Source organism: Gavia stellata, chromosome 13 (genome assembly GCF_030936135.1).
Source record: "Gavia stellata isolate bGavSte3 chromosome 13, bGavSte3.hap2, whole genome shotgun sequence".
In the NCBI taxonomy this organism is placed as follows: domain Eukaryota; kingdom Metazoa; phylum Chordata; class Aves; order Gaviiformes; family Gaviidae; genus Gavia; species Gavia stellata.
In genome coordinates this window covers 1,349,569-1,369,439 of record NC_082606.1, presented here as the reverse complement: position 1 = coordinate 1,369,439, position 19,871 = coordinate 1,349,569, and the positions used below count along the sequence as shown (strand labels likewise).

At 58.8% G+C, this 19,871-nt stretch overlaps 1 protein-coding gene across 1 annotated transcript in view; it reads left to right on the top strand.

The window, feature by feature from the left end:
- Positions 1–19,100, top strand: part of ZNF609 (zinc finger protein 609) — a 57,951-nt gene extending 38,851 nt beyond the window's left edge. The window contains exons 2-9 of the mRNA XM_059823789.1: positions 2,361–2,586; positions 13,428–13,515; positions 13,908–16,260; positions 16,587–16,953; positions 17,131–17,306; positions 17,903–18,119; positions 18,319–18,397; positions 18,589–19,100. Coding sequence (XP_059679772.1) covers positions 2,361–2,586; positions 13,428–13,515; positions 13,908–16,260; positions 16,587–16,953; positions 17,131–17,306; positions 17,903–18,119; positions 18,319–18,392 — 3,501 coding nt within the window. The 3' untranslated portion in view covers positions 18,393–18,397; positions 18,589–19,100. The remainder of the gene's footprint in view (positions 1–2,360; positions 2,587–13,427; positions 13,516–13,907; positions 16,261–16,586; positions 16,954–17,130; positions 17,307–17,902; positions 18,120–18,318; positions 18,398–18,588) is intronic.
- Positions 19,101–19,871: the final 771 nt, after the last annotated feature.

Below are 19,871 nucleotides of genomic sequence, written 5' to 3'. Positions count from 1 at the left end.
CACACGGCCACTGCTCCCGGGCCGATGGGGGTGAGTGCTCCCCATCATCGCCTGGGCTTTTGCTGCTGCTCACCCAGGTCAGGCAGCCCTGCCTGGTTCCTCTCCGGCTATTTCATTGTTGGGGACTTGCTTTGGGTTTGCAAAACGTGGCGTTCGTGAGTGGTTTGCTTTCTTGAGCCCCTTCAAAGGAGCCTCGCGCTTCTTTTGAGCATCTTTCTGGATCCGCTGAGATGCGCAGGATGGAGTCGCTGTATTTTTGGGGGGTGATTTGCCTGTGGGAGCACAACCCTCCTCTCCGGCAGGCTCGGGGGGTTCTTCATACCAAAACCACCCTTCTCAAATCCCACGGGATGCAGCTGGGGCACCGGCCATGGGGCAGCCTCGGAGGTGGTTGACGATGGAGAGCTGGGAATGGGCTCCTGGGGGAGAGTTGATCCTGCCGGTGGGAGGTCAGAGGCAGTGCATGGGGAAAAGAGCTGTGGAGCACGAGCTGTGCTGCTGACAGAGGGGACCTTGTGGTCCAGCCACTGCTGGACCAGCCACCTCCAGGCCATCTTTAACACTCAGTGGAGGCGATGCGCTTTGACGAGCCATCCGGAGAGAGAACGGATGCAGGAAGGTGAGGAGAGGGCTGCGGGCACGTGGGCAGAAGGTGCTTTGTGTTCTTCTGCTGGAAGAGCAAATCCACTTGCCCTGGCAAGAGCCAGAAGATCTCGGAGTTCTCTGCGGGGGTCATGTTTGTGTCCCCTGCCAGCAGCCACCCCAGTGGGAGCAGACGGAAGCCGCTGGGTGGATGCAATCTGCTCCTCTCTGCTCCTCTGCCTAGAGATTTGCCTCTTGCACCTTTTCCGCTTGCGAATGGTGTTTGTATCGCTGAGGATGCGGCAAGGCGTCCCGGGGTCACGAGTTGACAGGGAGATGGGATGCTCCAGCCACTCGCTGCGGTTGTGGGCACCATGCTGCGTGGGGCAGGCGACGTTGGACATGCAAGCTTCTTCTGGGGTTATTTATCTTGCTTAAAGGATGGAAGTGCGTGAGCAAGAGAGCAAACAGATAATTTTGAATGCTGGTCAAGACCAGGACGCCAGCTCAGGCCGGGAGTTGGACCGTTTGGTGGCTGTCAGCAGCATTGGCCAAGGAGAGCCAGCAGTGAGGTTGGAAGTGGTAGTGGGCTGGTGTCCGTGTCCACTCCTGGTGACCGGCAAGCTTGGCCTTTCCAGGGTTATAATCATCTCTCCTCAGCAGAGGCCTAGGAGGACACCTCTCGGTGTAGTGCTGGATGCTCTTAGAGGGATCTTCCCCTGCTTGAAACCAATACCCAGGTCAGTGCTCGCCGATGATTTGATCGGTTTCCGCAGTCTGCTTCTGTTTTGAGGTTGCTCTTATCAAGATCGTAAACCGTAAAGGAGGAGGTCTGAGCAGAGGATGAGCAGCTAGCCCCAAAACTGCTGCAAATCCTCGTGAGCCGAGGGGATGACTGACTATGGCTGGCTTGGCTGATGAACCCTGAAGGACAGGAAGGTCTCCACCCTACGCTTCCCTTGGCCAGCAGCAAAATCAGCCCGTCAGCCATCCTTCTTCTAACATGCTTTAATCTGCTAGCGTGGCAGAGCGGCCGAGGACCTTGGCTTGTCAGTGGCAGGGTAACTTGGCTGTGGTTTCGCTTGGCGTGTTGGCTTGTTGGCTTTCCAAGACTGGCTCTGGCCGTGAGATGTGGTTTCCGTGCGTAAGGAGAGTGCGATGGCTGGTGCTCAGTTGGCTCGGCCGTCGCCCGGATCAGGCTGTGAAGCGGATGCTTGAGCAGAGAAGAGGGTTGTGATCTGAACGCCTGCGTCTTCAGGTGGTCACAAGGTAGATTTGGGAGGAGGAGGATGTTGGTTTTCATGGGTGCTGGAGGGAGACTGCTACTTGTTTGTCCTGTCCTGCCAGTTGAGCAGAAGCCTGTAATTCTTTTTCTTCTAATGAGCCATCAGGTCCAAAGTCATTGACTACGTTAACATCTGAGCAATAGCCAAAAGGCATCCTGACCGAGGATGATTACACCGGCAAAAGCCGTTGGGGAAGGAACTTGGCACAAGCTCTTTCAAGCAGGAGAGCAGATATCTCCTGCGGAGGGACTTCTGGGTGTGATCTGCATGACTACAAAGTCCCGGCCCTTCAGGGTTACATGGGTATGGGCACGCCAGGGTGGGAGAGACCTACGAGATCCTTGTCCTCTGACGGGGCGTGGGACTTGAACCGCCTGCTGGCACAGGCATTGAGAAGGTTCTTGAGGTTCTCCAGGAATGTAGATGCTTGTTGATACTTGCTTTCCTTCCTGTATTCCCAACGGTGACCGGAATGTTTCTCCTTCCCCACAGATGGAGTCTCCGGTCTCTACGCCTGCGGTGTTGCCCTTGCACCTCCTTGTCCCTGTCGTCAACAACGACATCTCGTCGCCTTGTGAGCAGATCATGGTACGCACCCGCTCGGTGGGAGTGAACACCTGTGACGTGGCCCTGGCCACCGAGCCTGAGTGCCTGGGGCCCTGCGAGCCCGGGACCAGCGTGAACCTGGAGGGCATCGTCTGGCAGGAGACAGAGGACGGTAAGTGTCACCGGAGAGCTTTTTCCTCTCCTGCAATGTTATTACGACGATTCCTTCCTTTCCACTTCCCTGCTGTGTTGCTGTTGGCATGTCCTGGGCTTTCCCTCCACCATCTGGGTGGTCAGGACACAGAGGAGCCCTTAATCTGTCCAGCAAAGGGAGTAACAGGCCGAAACTTGCATCAGCCCAGTGCGTTGCGGTATCCCCTTGCCCAGGCAGCGGGCGAAAATCTAAGCTGCCATTTCTCTGCCTTTCTGCAAGAGCTAACTTGTTTGGGAGGTGCCAGAGGAAAAGCCGTGCCAGCAAGCACGGGGACTAAATGGGGTTGACTTCATTTCTGCTTGGCAACCCGCAGGTCTGTCACAAAAACGCTCAAACCCTGGGAGGCGGCAGAAATCTCCTGCTGGATTAAAAAACCCCAGCGGAGCTTTCAAAATCGACTCGGCGGGAGATCAGACTCTCGTCTCTCTTGCCAAGCTAATCGAACCTTTTTTTTCTGCCGGAGCTCGTCTCATCTGCGCACAGCTTGGTTTGCTTTCCCAGGTCCTTTGATGGGTTTTTGTTGCTGTTGGGGCTCTGCCAAATAACGCGGGGATGAATAGGTGGCTCAGTGGACCACGGAGAGCGCTGGAACCTGGCCTTCCCTCCAGCCTTGTTGGGATGCTGGAGGTTTCTGCTTCGGGAGGCTCGGGGTGAGCTCCTCATATTTGTATCTGGCTTCAGCTGGGTTCTGGAAACCGAAACAAAGCCCAGAAGCTCAAAGGTGAGAAAGAGCAGCGGTGGTGGAGGCCAACTGATGGTTCACCTTGGCTGGGTAACCAAGAGCTCCTCTTCGATGTCTGCTCCTGCTCTTCCATCACTGTTGCGTGCGGGGAACGAAGCTGTTGGCCTTAATCCCCTGGCCGCTCTTCGCCGCGACTGTCTTCGTTATCTCCGATGGAAGCTGAACTGAAACCCGCGTTCCCATGAGCTGCTACTAGGGGCGTTCCCTTTGCTTTGGGAAGATGGAGGTGGGCCCAGTTTGCCTTTCCTCTCTCCCTACTGGGAAACTGGTTTCAAAACTGCGGTTGGCACAGGACCAAGTGCTGCTATGGCCCCCAATGTGGAGCTGGTGAGCACCGAAATTGTTCCTGCTGGGAAAAGCGTCGTGACATGAGCTGTTTGGGAAGAGAGGAGTGCGTGGACTGTGCTGGGGGAGACTGGGACATGATTGCTTGGGATGGGGACCTCCAGTTATCTCATGCTTTTCTGCCCTCTTTACTTCACCACCCATTCACTATGGACAAGCTCATCTGGATTGAGGCAGCCAGGAGCTCTAAGTGTGTTTTTTCTGCTGCTCCGAGGCAGGAGGGAGCCACACGTTGTAAAATTGGACCCAAGGAGCCTATTCTTTGAGCTAAGTTTGCTGGTGGGGACAACGAAACACAGAGCAGGAGCGTTCAGGGGCCCTGCTCTGCACGCCCCAGGGCTGGGGGCTCTGATGGGAGATTTTCTCGGAGAAAACATGCACAAGGTCGTCTGCTGAGCTACCTGTGCTCTGGCGCTGCGTGCTTGGTGTCTGCCCGATTGCTTTACAAGGTATAATACCTTCAGCTAGGGAAACTGAGGCACAGCTGGGCTGAGCGTTGGGACACCCAGCAGTGCAGAGGAGCATCATCACCCCCCACTTTAGGGGGTGCTCCCCACCGCCTCACCATCCCCACCAGCATGCCATTCTGGTGGGATTTCCCTTAAGCCAAAAGCCCCGGAGCTGCAAAGTTCACTGAAAATCCCAGGACTGCTGGAGACCCCCACGGTGAAGCCGATGAAAGCAAAGACCGTGTAGGGTTGGTTTGTTTTATTTCTTGGCTGGAAATCAGGAGAACAGGCTCATGGTGGGCAGTGGAGCCCAAGTGGCCGTGCCAGGAGGAACAAACAGAGCATCCCTGAGGCAGAGGGCAAAAAACCATCCTCCTCCCAAATCCTGGTTGAGAGGCAGTGACGTGGGAGCAGTTTCTGGTTCTCCTCCCTTTTCTCCTGCTCCTCACCCCACCGTGAAGCTCTTGTGGCCCGTCTGCCTGTCCATCCACATTACCCCTCGCTTCCGCAGCCACCGTTTTGGAGCGTGCCTCGGAGGCACCCTGCGATTTCCCGCAGCCTGGCTATTTTTAGTCTACAGTAATTCGATGAACTCGTGCAAAGATCCTTCTCTGCCGGCTGCTGCTTGATTGCCACCGTCAGGAGCGATGACTTTTACGGCCAGCCCTGCAGAAGACAAATCCCTCTGTTGCCTTTGGCCACTTCTGGTCTGCTGTGTGCATTGACTCCTGTTGTAGTGGCATCTCTCGTCCTCGAGTGAAAGATCAGGGTGAAACCGTCCCTATTTCCCACCTGGCATCTCTCTCCTGCCTTCCCGTCGTTAATGGGGGGGGTCAAGGGTGATGTTGGAGGAGATACTGGACCTGGCTGTCCAAAGCCGGAGCTTGTGAAATGTATAGGGATGCAACGAGCATCTCCCCTCACCTGAAGGATACAGGGGACAAAGCTACACCAAGGGCATGTCTGCAAATCCAAATGAGGTGCTTTCAGCACGAGTGAGCACGCCTGTGTGGCTGGAGACCATCCCCAAGATCTCCAGACAGATCCCAGTACCTTCACCAAGAGGGATCCATCTCTCTCCCTGCTTCTCGTGATGCTGCAGCCTCGCTGGACCGCTCAGAAAGACCCCAGAGCAGCAGGAGCAGCGGGATGGATCCTCACCCCTGCGGGGTTGATGGACCCCGGTGTGCAGATGCTGCCTGCTCCCACGAGGTTAATGAGAACAGGAGGAGTGAGCGGAAGGGCTTAATTGAAAGAGATTTGGTGAAGCAGTTGGTTCAGAAAACTCTTTCTTGCAGTGCTTGACTTGTATCGGGTATCCTCTCCAATGGTGGAGAGGAGTTTCCTGGCTCAACTGCAGCAGCTGCTTTCTCCCCAGGGCTGATGTCCCCGAATTCCCTGGAGCAGTTGGCACGGGGAGGTGCAGAATTACGGTTGTTCCCATTTATGTCCCAGTTCCCTGAGCAGGATGCTGTGGGCACTTCTGGGTCTCGGCGAGCCCCCTGCCATTGGGCAGTGTTGTGAGCGGTTCCCACCGAGCCTCTCAGGAGATGGGCATCTCTTCTCGGTGGTGCGACGCCTCCTTGAAAATTGGATTTGTGTCAGACGTGCCCCCTAGACTCCCATGGCCATTGCTCTGATGTGGTCTTCTTTGCAAGCTGCTCTTCTCCCGACTGCGCATTAACAGTGCGTGCCCCCAAGCCGAGGGGATCCACATTACTCTCTACATGCCGGAAAAAGCGTATCTGGGCTTGGGCGGTTGCAAAACTTCCCTTCCCACAGGGTTGGGTAGAGGAAAGCAACGTGGCTCTTCAACCAGAGCTCCCTTTTTGTAGAGAACAGCTTTTGGGTTGTCCTTGGGGCTGTGAAATCATGGAGAAAGGCTCCTAAAGCCAAAGCCCGGCAACGCTGGAGCAACCTCAGAAGGAGAGGCTGGAGCTCACCCATCTGAGATGGGAGCGTGAAGCTCCGAGGAGCCCCGTGACATCCCTCCTGCCTTGAACACCAGCTTCGTACTCTCCCCCAGCTAGAAAACCTGCCAAAGGCGTCCTGGCGAGCTCCCACCACCAAACATCTGATGCCAGGCTCGTGGTCTGTCTGTTCCACCACCGCTCCAGGTTGGTGTCGGGATGAGATTTGGTCTTGCTGGCGGCGGGCACCGGTTGTACACGCTCTCCCATGGCTGCGCCAGTGACGAGCCCGTCTTGTGCAAGGAACGTATTTTACTGAAACACCTTTGGTGGGAGCAGCTGTCTCGGCAGTTCCCCTAATTCTGTTAGGTGTGATTTTGATCTGCAGGAACTATTAAGTGATGTAATTATATGGGAAAGCATCACTCCGTTTGCTGCCTCATTAGCCGCTGGGCCTCCTCCTTCCCCTTCGGCGGAGCTGGTGTCACCAGCCTCAGAGCGTGTCACCTCCTCGTCTCCACTTGCAGCGAGCGGACTGGGTCTCGGTGCCACGCTGGTGCCATTCGCAGCCAAAACAAGCTGCCAAGAAAATGGCAGCAAACTCCATCTGCATCCCTTCCTCCAGCTCCGTGCTGGGACGGCGGCGGCAGGTCGCCCGTGGCCGAGCTTCGCTTTTGCAAACATCTCACGAGGGTATGATGGAGTGTGCGCGTCCTTGAGGTCTGCAGATGCCAACGTGGATGCATCCTCGCTCGGAGCAGGAGAGCGATGCAGTAGGTTGGGAAAGGATGGGGAAGGCTTGGAGGGTGAGGGCAAAGACTGGAAGGTTTTACCATAACCTGACCCCAAATTTGATGGCTTTGCAGGTTGAACGTGCTGCCTTGAATTTACCCGCAGCCTTCAATTGCGACTCCAGTTGCTCTTTGCCTCTGAGGATGTTTTAAAAGGGGGATGTGCCAGGATTGCGCCGCTTATGGGTGGGCTTTGAGGCTTCAGAGGGGACTACACCATCCCCTACGTACACATTCCAGTCATCTTAGCCATGTGTACTTGAACCCAGAAACAGGAGGTGAGCTTTTAAGGCTGATGCAGCCAGGGTGAGGAGCGGGAATACGGATTTCTCGTTCGCTTTAACAGCATTTCCCAAAGTAACGAGCGGTTGTAAATCCCCTCCCAAGGTTGCTGAGCCGATGCGCAGGCCCAGCGTGCTCCTCCGAAGCCTCCTACAGCTGTGACAGCGCGGCCGTGACTGCTCTCATCTTCAGATCAGTAATCCAGCAGCTCACTCCGGGTGGGAGCATCATCCAGCGCCGCTCGGTGACGGGGCATCTTGACTCCAGCGCCGTGAGGGTTGCTGGTGTTTCGGGCTGCTGCCTTGCACCCTTCTCCCATTTCACCAACGGATGGGGAGGCTGCAACCCCCCCCGAGCGTGGTGGCTGCTTGCGTGTCGGCGTAGAGAAGTGGAGCTTTATTATGCATCATTCCCTGGTGCTCCCCCGGCGCCACCGCTTCGTGTCTAATATCTGCTGGCTTGACAGTGCGGGGAGCTGGAGGAGAGCTAATGCACCGCTTATCGCTCCCGAAGCATCTGTCAGCTTTGTACGCAGGCTGTTTTATCAACAGGTGAGCGATATTCTGCTCCAGACAGGACTATTGCTCACGTCCGTCTCCCTAAGGCACGTCTGTAGCTGCCCCAGGTAATAGCAGCTGGGGCTCCTGCTTTAGCTGCCGAGCACTGGATTAAAGGGCTTGTTTACGAGGAGGCTCTCGAGCTGCAAGCTGCTCTGCCACGCTTTCCTGGGAGCTAAATTGGTTTTGATTCCTCTGCCTGCCTTCTCCCGGAACGTGGGGATGGAGGTCTGGGCTGCTCGCAGGTGGCTCTGGGGGCTTGGTGCCGTGGCCGTGCTCTGCCTGCCCTGCCAAGCCTTGAGAGGCACCAAGGACCCCAAAATCCTGGAGGCATCTTCTGGATGGGCTTCAGGCCATGGAGAGGGAGCTGCGGCCCCCAGTCCCACGCAGTTGCTGGCCAGTGTGGGTCGCAGTGGGACGGGCTGTCCTCTTGCAGGACGATGTCAGGACCTCGCTCGTAGTCACATCATCACTAATACCAAAGGTGGACACTCGTTGCGGGGTTTGGGCAGGAGCGTGGCAGTGGGTGTCCTGTGTGTTCAGTAGGTCCTGGTGAACTAAATGCCCATCCCATGGCATCAGTGACAAGTGGTACGACTTCCCACAGTCACTTTGGTCACCAGGGACCCACAAACACACCCTTGCTGGCTCCTTGTCCCTTGGTATGACCCAAGCTGAAGGTTTTCCTGTTGCTTTTTCTATGCTCCAGCACCCGATGCCCCTCTTGCAGCCCTGCTGTCCCTTGGAAAGCAGGGTGTTAGACGGCCGCTGAGAGTAATCCACCATCCCGACATCCATCCCTGCGTGGTTCAATGGAAAGATCCTATCTCCCTCTGACCCTGCCTGGGAGACTGTATTGGGTTTGCCTGGCAAGGTTTTGGTAGGAGGGGGCTGCAGGGGTGGCTTCTGTGAGAAGATGCCAGAAGTTTCCCAGTGCCAGACAGAGCTGGCTCCAAGACGGACCCGCCGCTGGCCAAGCTGAGCCCATCAGCGACCGTGGTAGCACCTCTGTGGTAACATTTAAGAAAAAGGAAAAACAACTGCGCGACGGCGGCCGGAGAAGAGAGGAGTGAGAATACGTGAGAGAAACAGCTCTGCAGACACCAAGGTCAATGAAGAAGAAGGAGGAGGAGGAGGAGGAGGTGCTCCAGGCGCCGGAGCAGAGATTCCCCTGCAGCCCGTGGTGAAGACCATGGTGAGGCAGGCTGTCCCTCTCCAACCCATGGAGATCCACGGTGGAGCAGATATCCAACTGCAGCCCGTGGTGAAGACCATGGTGAGGCAGACTGTCCCTCTCCAACCCATGGAGATCCACGGTGGAGCAGATATCCACCTGCAGCCCAGGGAGGACCCCACGCCGGAGCAGGTGGATGCCCGAAGGAGGCTGCGATCCTGTGGGAAGCCCATGCTGGAGCAGGCTCCTGGCAGGACATGTGGACCTGTGGAGAGAGGAGCCCACGCTGGAGCAGGTTTGCTGGCAGGACTTGGGACCCTGTGAGGGACCCGCGCTGGAGCAGTCTGTTCCTGAAGGACTGCACCCCGTGGAAAGGAGTGGAAAGGAACCGCTGGAGCAGTTCGTGAAGAACTGCAGCCTGTGGGAAGGACCCACGTTGGAGAAATTCATGGAGAATGTCTCCCATGGAACGGATCCCATGCTGGAGCAGGGGAAGAGTGGGAGGAGGAAGGAGCGGCAGAAACAATGTGTGATGAACTGACCGCAACCCCCATTCCCCGTCCCCCTGTGCTGCTTGTGGGGAGGAGGTGGAGAATTCAGGAGTGAAGTTGAGCCTGAGAAGAAGGGAGGAGTTGGGGGAAGGTGTTTTTAAGATTTGGGTTTTTTTCTCATTATCCTACTCTGATTTAATTGGCAATAAATTAAATTAAATTCCCCAGTCAAGTCTGTTTTGCCTGTGATGGTAATTGCTGAGTGATCTCTCTCCTCGCTGGCTGAGGTGGTCCTTGTGCTGGCCATCCCCTGCCCTGTGGTGTCCTCTGCTCTCCTGGCAGCAGCAGCCGGAGATGGTTTATGACCGCTGTGCAACAGCTTTGGGTGCTGTGTCCCAAAGCCTGGGCACCACGGGTCAGGCCAGGCTCCTTGCACGCGAGCAGGGCTTACGGCAAAGCTGGAGCATCCCAAAAGTGATGCAGCTGCAGGGGAAATGAATTGAAGAAGGGGCATCCTAAAGCCAGAGCATCCCAAAGGTGATGCAGCTGGAGGAGAAATTCATGGAAAAAGGACCTTGAACGTCTCCAGGTGCTGGAGGTTGGGTGGTGCCCTGGAGCAGGATCAGTGCAAGCTGGATCCCTGCTCATGGGTGCAGATAGGATGTAGGGCTACATTGACCCTGGATCTGAGCTGGTTCACAGACCTACAGGCAAACTACCTCTCCTCTGGGTGGGAAATGCCACTGGCTGTCATCCCATTGCCTTGCAGAGGTCCCCTGCATCCCAAAATCAGCAGAAAGCAAGCAGAGCTCTCAGCGACTGTGCTTTCCCACTACAGAGGCAACATCTCCTTGCTCCCCCCAAGGCTGGGGACGCTCCTCCGAGCACTCTGGCAGTCCCCACGATGCTTGAGGACCTGGCCTTGCTGGAGACAGCTCAGTAGTGTCGAGGTTGGGTGATGTTTAGCGATGCGATGAACTGGCCATGCATGGGTCTGAGAGTGTCCCTGTTCGCTGCGGATGCTGGCACGCCGGTTTCTCAGCAGGGTTTAGAGACGTTCTTCGTTGGGCTTGGGGGCTTCGTCTTTGCGAAGGGGGGAAATGTGCTCCAGGTCCCCCAAAGCACCTTAAGGGCACCTGGGGGGACCTGGGGCACGTTTCCCCCTGCTGCGATGGCTCCTGGTGCCCATGGCCCCCATCTGCAAGCAGACACCACCACCTACGTTTTAACATGGAAGAGCTGCACCCCAGTAGAGACTATCCATCAGAAAGGCTTAGTCTGTTCTAAGGGCTGCGTTGGGATGGAGGACTTCATGCAGCATTGTCCTTGTCCATCGTATGTCCCCACCAGCTGGCTGCACCCACCGAGCCTGAGCTCTGCTGCTCCAGAGCACCTATGCGGGGACCATACAAGGACCAGGTGGTGCTTTTTTGCATCCCCCAGCTCCCTTCATCTCTTAATCCTGTAAAAATGGATAATCTCGTAGGCCATCTTCCTAGACAGCAACCCGGCACCGTCAACCCACCATGAATTTTTCCGGCCAGGGGTGTGACTCTGCGGTTACGTGAACACTTGGCGGCTGGCATGCTGGGTGCTTTGCACGCAGATTTGGGTGTTATCTATTGCTTAAGAGCATCCAAGGTGTCACCTTCCCGTGAAACCAGGTGGGGCTGGAGTTATCCGAGTGGGATTCCTCCTCTGCAAGAGCATCACTGCCGGCTCTCTTTGTGCATGAGCATCTCAAGCCTTGGGGACATGAAGGCATTGCCTCCTCGCTGCTCGCCCTTGCCCTGCCTGTGCCTGCTCATCATCCTGCTGCGGGAGGGGGACACGGCGGGTGAAAAAAGCTGCTTAGGATCTATCCCCAGGGTTTAAATTGTCCTGGGTTATTGTTGGAGGATTAGGAGGGGATTTGGTATGATTGGTTGCAGTGGGTTAAATATAGGCTGGTGTGTGTTGGAGGGTTGATGCTCCAACAGGGAGGGAAGGGAGGGACGGCTGTGTGCTGGCTCGCTTCGTCCCTTCGTCTTTCATCTCTCTCCTGTGATCGTGGCAGCGGGGGGGGGAAAAAAATGCCAGCACGTCCTTTCTAATATTGCACGCCAGCCCCAGGATACGCAGGAGACTCTGGTGGCTTGTCGTGCAATTGACTTCCAGTGGCACACGTGGTCTTTGCCGGCTTCAAAGAGGGATTGAACCCGCACTGGCTGCGTGGTGGGGAGGGCAGGGGGAGCTGCTCCTCCAAGCTCTGTGGCTGTGAGGGAAGAGCTGGTCCCCAGAATGGGGTCTGGTTTGGGGCCGCTGGTCCCTCACCTGCCGCTTGGTCCTTCTGCAGCTCCCAGGAGCATTCCGCGGCGGCTCCACGGATGTGTCCTGGGGATGGTGGGTTGGGGCTGGGGCCCGGGGCACAGCTGGCAGCTTCCCTGGGTTTTAAGGAAAGGGGGAACAGGTTCCTGCCTGCCTAAAAAAGGAGGCATGGGGGGTGAAGACCACTCTCTGCACACCCTCCTTGGGATACCTGGGATCAGCATCCCCCTCTCACCCTGCATGGGGCTGCAGGCTCCCGGCAGTTGGTTTCGCCCACATTTCTACCCTGCCTTGTCTTTGGCATCGCATCCCGGCCACATCCATCTTAAGGCAGGTCCCCAGCACCTTCCTCCGAAGGGAGGACCCAGTCTCTCCTGCTCACCGGGATGAGCCGGCTGTAGGTCTTGGCCATGTGCCGGCACCGTGTCTTCCCACGACCTTCTCCCACTGGAGCACCCAACATTTTCCAGGGGGAGAAGGAGAAAGAGAAGACCTGCCTTTCATTTCTCTTTCCGAAGGAGACCCACGTGTCGGACCTCAGCTCTGTATATTATCCCTGCCGAGGCCTGCAGCTGGCTGCTGGCACGGCACAATGGGGGATATGGGCTGAGATTTATAAATGTGCTTCAGGCACAGCTGCTCTGGGCTCCCTTGGCTCCATCCATCTCCCGGGGCTGCGCGGCTGTATATCTCACCATGCTCATCAAGCCTTGCAAACGAGTTTCCTATCTCCCGAGTTTTACCTTGCTCAGATAAATGTGCTCAACACAACGGACTCCGCTCCTGGTCAAATTAGTTCTGCAGTAATTAGAGTGGTCCATGGCCGGGAAGAAATATCCACAAAGCTGAGTGATAGTGTGGAAGACCCCACCACCTCCAAGAAGAGATGCCCAGTGTCGGTGTCCTTGGCACGGGTGTGAGCCAGGGTGCTTCTCTTCTTGAATTGGCGTGAAAAAGCTGAAACCACCAGGTTTTCCGAATGCCTGATGCCTTTGCTCCATGATGGGAGGTGATGTGGCCCCATGGATGGTTCTCCAGGCAGAGATATGCGGTTGATGGGTGTCCTGGGGGGTGCGGGAGCAAAGCGAAGTGGGGTGACGAGGGTTGTTCCCCCAAGGTTGTGTTTTCCTGCCAGGGGTGGTCGCCTGCGCGGGGATGCTGGGCTCAGCTTGCCATCTAGTGGCAATAACAGCCTTTTTCGGAGGGCCGTGGGGTTCACGGCCATGCATGGGGGGTCATAGCCCTGCTGGTGGGTCTGCAGGTCCGCACTGGGGTCCACAGCCTTGCTGGGGGCTGTCTGCATCTCCCCCGCGGTTCCCGGCCCTCGCTCCCCAGAGATCGCCTTCTCTACCCTACCTGAGCACACATGGAGGCAACGTGGATCTTCAGGCCCCGCCAAATTCTGCAGCCCTTTGGGGGCCACTGGTTTTAGCATCGCCATGAAAATAGGGAAGAGCGTTGAGCGGCTCAAGGAGGAGAGGTTGAGCTGATGCTGGCCAGAGCCGTGCCGAGGCAGGGGATGAGCCGGGGGACTCCAGCTCCTGCCTTGGTGCCCCTCCAGCCCAGAGCCTGGGGTCTCACCTCTCCTGAGAGCCCAAGACCCCTTGTCCGCCTTCCTCTGGCCCTAGAGCTGAGCTCTTCCTCTTGTCTCTTTTGAGGGGTAGATCCCCCTTTGCCCCGAGGCCCAAGGAAAGGCGCAACACTGTGGGGTCACGCCTGGCTCTGTCTGACCCTCTCCCCTTGCCTTACAGGTATGCTGGTGGTCAACGTCACGTGGAGGAACAAGACGTACGTGGGGACACTGCTCGACTGCACGCAGCACGACTGGGCACCTCCCCGGTAAGCAGCTGGTGGGGTCCAGCAGTGCTGTCTCAGCCCCCTTCGCCCAGGGGCAGAGGGCAAACCCAGCCACGTGCGGCCCCCGTGGCACCCAGTACGCTCTGCCCTGTGCCCATGGGGCTGCCCATGGGTGTTGGCATCTCCTCCTTGCCCAACCGAATTGCTCCCGTGGCTCTTTGCCCCTGCGGTCGCAGGCTTCCTTGTCCTGGAGACTGGAGATGGTTGAGCATTTGCCAATGGACCTCTCCGGTTCCTCTTTACTGGTCAGCGGGAGAGAGGAGGCTGCAGGATTGATAGCAAGGGGGGGAAGGGGGTTCCCACCGTGTAGTGGGGACGGCGTAGCCCAGCACAGCCATCTCTCCACTAAAACCTCCTTGTCCTCCTCCTGGCAGGTTCTGTGACTCTCCCACCAGCGACCTGGAGATGCGCAACGGCCGGGGCAGGGGCAAACGCATGCGCCCCAACAGCAACACGCCTGTCAACGAGACTGCTGCCGCCTCGGACAGCAAAGGGACCAGCAACAGTAGCAAGACCCGGGCGGGAGCCAACAGCAAAGGGCGCCGGGGAAGCCAGAACTCCTCGGACCACCGCACGCCGCCCGGCGGCACGGCGGAGGACGTGAAGGCCAGTCCCTCCTCCGTCACCAAGCGGAAGAGCAAACCCCTCTCCGACATGGAGCTGAACTCCAGCTCGGAGGACTCTAAGGGCAGCAAACGCATCCGCACGAACTCGATGGGCTCGGCGGCTGTGCCACCTGCCACGGTCAAGGTGGAGCCGGCTGTCCTCGACCGAAACTGCCCTTCTCCCATCCTCATCGACTGTCCCCACCCAAACTGTAACAAGAAGTACAAGCACATCAACGGGCTGAAGTACCACCAGGCCCACGCACACACGGACGATGACAGCAAGCTGGAGGCGGATGTGGACAGCGAGTATGGCGAGGAGCCCTCCCTGCACGCAGACATTGGAAGCTGCAATGGTGCCGCTGTCTCTCAGAAGGGCTCGCTCTCGCCGGCTCGCTCGGCCACCCCCAAGGTGCGCTTGATGGAGCCCCACAGTCCCTCCCCGTCCAGCAAGTTCAGCGCCAAGGTCCCCTGCAAGAAGAAACTGGGTGGGGAAGGAGACACCGACCCGGGTGCCCTGTCCAATGACGGCTCTGAGGATGGTCCCTCGGTGGCCGATGAGACAAGTAATGACGGCTTTGACTCTCTGGAGAAGCGATGTGTTGATAAGGACAAGTCAAAGAAGGCATCTGGTGCTAAGCCGGAGAAGATCCCCTCCAAAAGCTTGAAGTCCGCTAGACCCATTGCGCCAGCCATCCCCCCCCAGCCGATTTACACCTTCCAGACAGCCACCCTCACCACAGCCAGCCCCGGTTCCTCCACGGGCCTCGCCACCACTGTGGTCCAGACTATGCCCAACAGTCCTCAGCTCAAACCCATCCAGCCCAAGCCTACGGTGATGGGAGAGCCCTTCACGGTCAACCCTGCCCTCACCCCTTCCAAGGAGAAGAAGAAGAAGGACAAGAAGAAGAAGGAGCCCAAGGAGGTAGAAAACCCTCTGACTCCCGGCAAAGCCTGCAGAGCGGAGGAGGGGAAGAGCCCTTTCCGGGGGGAATCCAGTGACCTGGGCACGAAAGGCGAGGGGCTGCTGAATGGCTCGTCTGACCCCCACCAGAGCCGGCTCGCCAGCATCAAGGCCGAGGCGGATAAAATCTACAGCTTCACCGACAATGCCCCGAGCCCCTCCATTGGTGGTGCCAGCAGGCTGGAGAACACCAATCCAGCCCAACCCATGACCCCGCTGCATGTCGTCACCCAGAACGGGGCAGAGGCGAGCTCAGTGAAAACCAACAGCCCAGCCTACTCGGACATCTCTGATGCTGGGGAGGATGGGGAGGGCAAGCTGGAGAGTGTGAAGGCGAAAGATCCGGAGCAGCTGGTCAAGGAAGGCGCCAAAAAAGCTCTTTTCCCCCCGCAACCGCAGAACAAAGAGTCTCCCTATTACCAAGGCTTTGAAACCTACTATTCTCCTGGCTACCCCCAGGCAAGCCCGGGGCCCTTGAACCCCAGCGGCCAGGCTGTGGCTGAGACGCAAGCCTTGAAGCTGAAGAAGGACGAGGAGCAGGAGAACCTGGAGGTGAAGGTGAAGAGTGAAGGCTGCGAAGAAAAGAAGACAGAGCTCGGTGGTTCCAGCCAGCAGCCTTCGGTCATCCAGCAGCGTCCCAACATGTACATGCAGTCCCTCTACTACAACCAGTATGCCTACGTGCCCCCCTACGGCTACAACGAGCAGGGCTACCACGCTCACCTGCTGAGCACCAACCCTGCCTACCGCCAGCAGTACGAGGAGCAGCAGAAGCAGCGGCAGAGCCTGGAGCAGCAGCAGCAGCGAGGGCTGGAGAAGAAAGCGGAGCTGGGCTTGAAGGAGAGGGAAGCAGCGCTCAAAGAGGAGTGGAAGCAAAAGCCGCCCATGCCCCCGACGCTCACCAAGGCCCCGAGCCTCACAGACCTTGTCAAGTCGGGGTTGAGCAAGGCCAAGGAGCAGGGTGGTCCCGACATGGCCAAATCCGTCATCATCCCCAAGCTGGAGGACTCGTCCAAGCTGTCCGGCAGTCAGGTCGCTGAGGGGCTCAAGGTGAAACTGAGCGAGGCCAGCCACCTCGGGAAGGAGACCACCGAGACGAAGGCTGGCTCCGAGTGTGGCCGGCAAGCGGAGGTGGACCCTGTGCTCTGGTACAGACAGGTAATGTCTGCCCGCTGCTCGCTCGGTCCTGCCCGCCAGTCCAGCGGTGGGCTTTCTCCTGGAGGAGGTCCCTCGCCGTGGCTTCACTGCAGGGGTTTGCTGGGGCCATCACCTCAGAGAACATGCGTTGTCCTCTGCTCGTGATGGGACTCCATGAGGTTCCCTTGGGGCTAGCAAAAGGATGGGGCTGGGAGGCCACGGATGGGCCAAGGAGAGCCCAGGGAAGGGGAGTGGGGTTCGCTGGTCTCCTGCAAATCCAGCTCGGTTTTGGGATAGGCAGTGCTGGGGGGGAGGCAGCTGCTGTGATGGTTGGCTGTTTCTTGCAGGAAGCCGAGCCCCGGATGTGGACGTACGTGTACCCGGCGAAGTACTCGGATATCAAGACAGAGGACGAGCGGTGGAAAGAGGAGAGGGACCGAAAGTTGAAGGAAGAAAGAAATCGAAGCAAAGAAGCCGCATCCAAGGAGGATGGGAAGGAGAGCACCAGCTCCGAGTGCAAACTGACCCCCACTGAGGAAGCTCGCATGGTGGGGAAGGACCCCAGACCCAGCGTCCACGTCCCCGTGTCTTCACCCCTCACGCAGCATCAGTCCTACATCCCCTACATGCACGGCTACTCCTACAGTCAGTCGTACGACCCCAACCACCCCAGCTACCGGGCCATGCCCACCGTTATGATGCAAAATTACCCAGGTAGGGAGCTGAGGTCTTCTCGGGGACGTCCCTTCCCAGGCTATCCCTGCTCCGGAGTGGTGGATGGCTGTGGGACATCCTCTCACCCCTGGAGGCACACGTGCAGAGCCACGTGCTCCTGCTGTGCTGCCCGAAGACTCCTCATGCCCTGACTGCTTTTTCTCCCCTCCCTGCCAGGATCATACCTACCCTCCAGCTATTCCTTCTCCCCGTACGGGAGCAAGGCATCCGGCAGTGACGACAGCGACAAGTCCCGAGCCAGCCCCAGCGTGAGTTGTAAATCCAGCTCAGAGTCCAAGGCCCTGGACATCCTGCAGCAGCACGCCAGCCACTACAAGAGCAAATCACCCACGGTGAGGGTCAGGAAGGCGCTGGCTTTGCCCAGCTCCGTGCACAAGCTTCGGGACGGTCCCTGGATCCTATAACCAGCCTGGAGCGTCTCTGCCTGCCGTGGGTTTTTTTGCTGTTCCTGCTGCTGTAGGAGACCTGGGGCCGTGGAGTAATCCCACAACACAACCCCTTTGGGGTGGATGAGCCAAACCTGTGGGCAGGGCTGGGCCCAGAGAAGCACCGGGGCTCTTCCAGGACCTGCAGTGACCGGGTGACACTTGTCCTCAGCCCTGGACCTGCTGGGTGGGATGTAGGGGCTGTCTCCATCCCATGACAGTGTAGGGTCATGGTTTCCTCCTGGGCTGAGCTGGGAGATGGAGCTTTGACAGTGAGGAAAGAGCTGCCCTCAAATGGAACCTGCATCCTCCCCACCACTTCCGTCACCAGCCACCCCATCATCTCCTAGCAGTGTCGTGGGGAGCCAGCCTTTAGGCAAAGGCAGGGGGGATATTGTCCTGATGGGGCAGCCTGGAGTGCCAGGTGTGTGGGTGCGATGCTGCCCTGCGCCCCGGGGTAGCGGGTAGCATCCCTCAGTGTGCGTCTGCGTTCTCCTCTCCAGATAAGTGAGAAGACATCTCAGGAGCGGGACCGCAGCGGCTGCGGGGTTGTGGGAGGCGGCGGGAGCTGTAGCAGCGTCGGAGGAACCGGCGGGGGAGAGAGAAGCACCGACCGGCCCCGGACCTCCCCATCTCAGCGCCTGCTCTCAACGCATCACCACCACCACCACCTCGGGTACTCGCTGCTGCCGGCACAGTACAACCTGCCCTATGCAACAGGTGAGAGCCGAACCTCACCTTGGCACCCAGCCGGGGCAGCGGGCACAGATCCGGGGGAGCTGAGAAGGAGCCATAACCACCTTTAGGCGGCCCTTGTGCCGAGCTTTGCTTTGACCAACTCCGGTGCTTTCCAGCTCCCCCGGCATGGCTTGGTGCCCATCCTGGGCTGCTGGCTCCTGACACCACTTCTCCTCTGCAGGTCTCTCCTCCACAGCCATCGTCGCCAGCCAGCAAGGGTCCGCTCCCTCCCTATACCCACCTCCCCGGAGGTGAGAACGGTAAGGCTCTCTTCCCGCAGCGCCGGCACGGCCACCCTGCTTCACCCGCAGGCAACCGGGCTGGGGCGGAGGTGGCCGGGACAGGTGCTGGGGGGGTTCCCTTGAGGGCAGAGGGTTTGGGGTTTGCCCATCGCCCCTGGGCTCACGGGGCTGCCGGTGGCGGGAGCTGACTTGACCTTGGGTCGTGGCAGGACGTGACGCGCCGGGACGCCTGGGCTGTACGAGACATGTGACTGGCTCACATGGGGAAGCGCTGGAGACTCCTTTAGACATCAGTTGAATGGTGTTAATTGTTCTGCTTGACGTTACTGCCGTGATCCGTGGCAGATTCTGTCTTCTCCCCCCCGCCCCATCGGACACACACTGACTCCCCCCTCTACACCCTCCCTTTGGTGAGCGGGCGAGCTGGTACCTGCGGAGTATTTATTCTACTGGGCACCAGCGGTCGGGATGGAGGTGACTCGCCTGCCTGGTGCATATGAAGAGGAAACGGAAGCACTGAGGTTTCTCGATGGATTTGGGACCCCCGCCGTGTCTCTGCGAGCTGCTGCTTCCCGATGGGGCTGAGCGCCACGGGACTGGGGGCAGGCAGGGGCGCTGCCTCCTGCCTGCTCCTCACTGGGGCTCGAAGTGTGGGGCCGAGCCCGCCGTGGAGTCAGTCTCAGGAAAGGAAGGGCTGGCTCATGCGGGTGTCGGGGAGGCCGGTTCGAGCTGCAGGGGAGGAGGGGGTGGGGGGGGTGTGTGTCAGCCTGACCAGAGGCAGCTGTGGGGACACGGGGACATGTTGCGTGGGGAGTGGGGGGGTGGCGTGTGCCCCCTCTCCCAGCCCCCATGGCTGCTCCCATACCCTACGGCACCCACTGCTCTCTGCCTGTGTGGGCGGGAGCTGCCAGAGCGGTGGGTTGGGGGAGCCAGGGGCTGCTCCCCCCCTGCACCCCAGGTGGCTGGGGGGCAGCTGGGCACAGAGCTGGGGCTGTGCCCATCACCCAGCCTGCTGCCAGGGTTCCTCCCCAGTGCCTTGCACGGTCCAGGCCTTCCTGAAGCTCATTCCCACAGCTTTCGAGTTGGTTTCTGAGCTGTGACTCTGTAAACCCCCGGCCTTTCCTTTGCCCCCCTACCCCGGGAAGTGCTCCCCAAATCCTGGGGCAACACATCTCACTCCGGGCAGCGGGGGCAAGCGCTGCGGCTCCCCTTCACATCTGCCTTCTGCTTTTAAATCAGCTTCCCCAGGCCGTGGGCAGAGCCCAGCGAGGAACAAGCACACTCGGGCTCTGCCAGAGGCACTTGGGGCTGTGCCGGTTCCCCCTCCGGCCCCGTGATGGGGTTCGGGGCACCAGGCCCTGGAGGAAGCTGGTCCCCGCTCCCGGCTGCTCCCCAGCACCTGAGGACAGGGGCTTTCTGGTCCTCTGCTCCCCCAGCCCCGGAGCAGCTCGCCCCGGGCCGATGCTCTACCTCGGCCCCGCAGCAGCCAGGC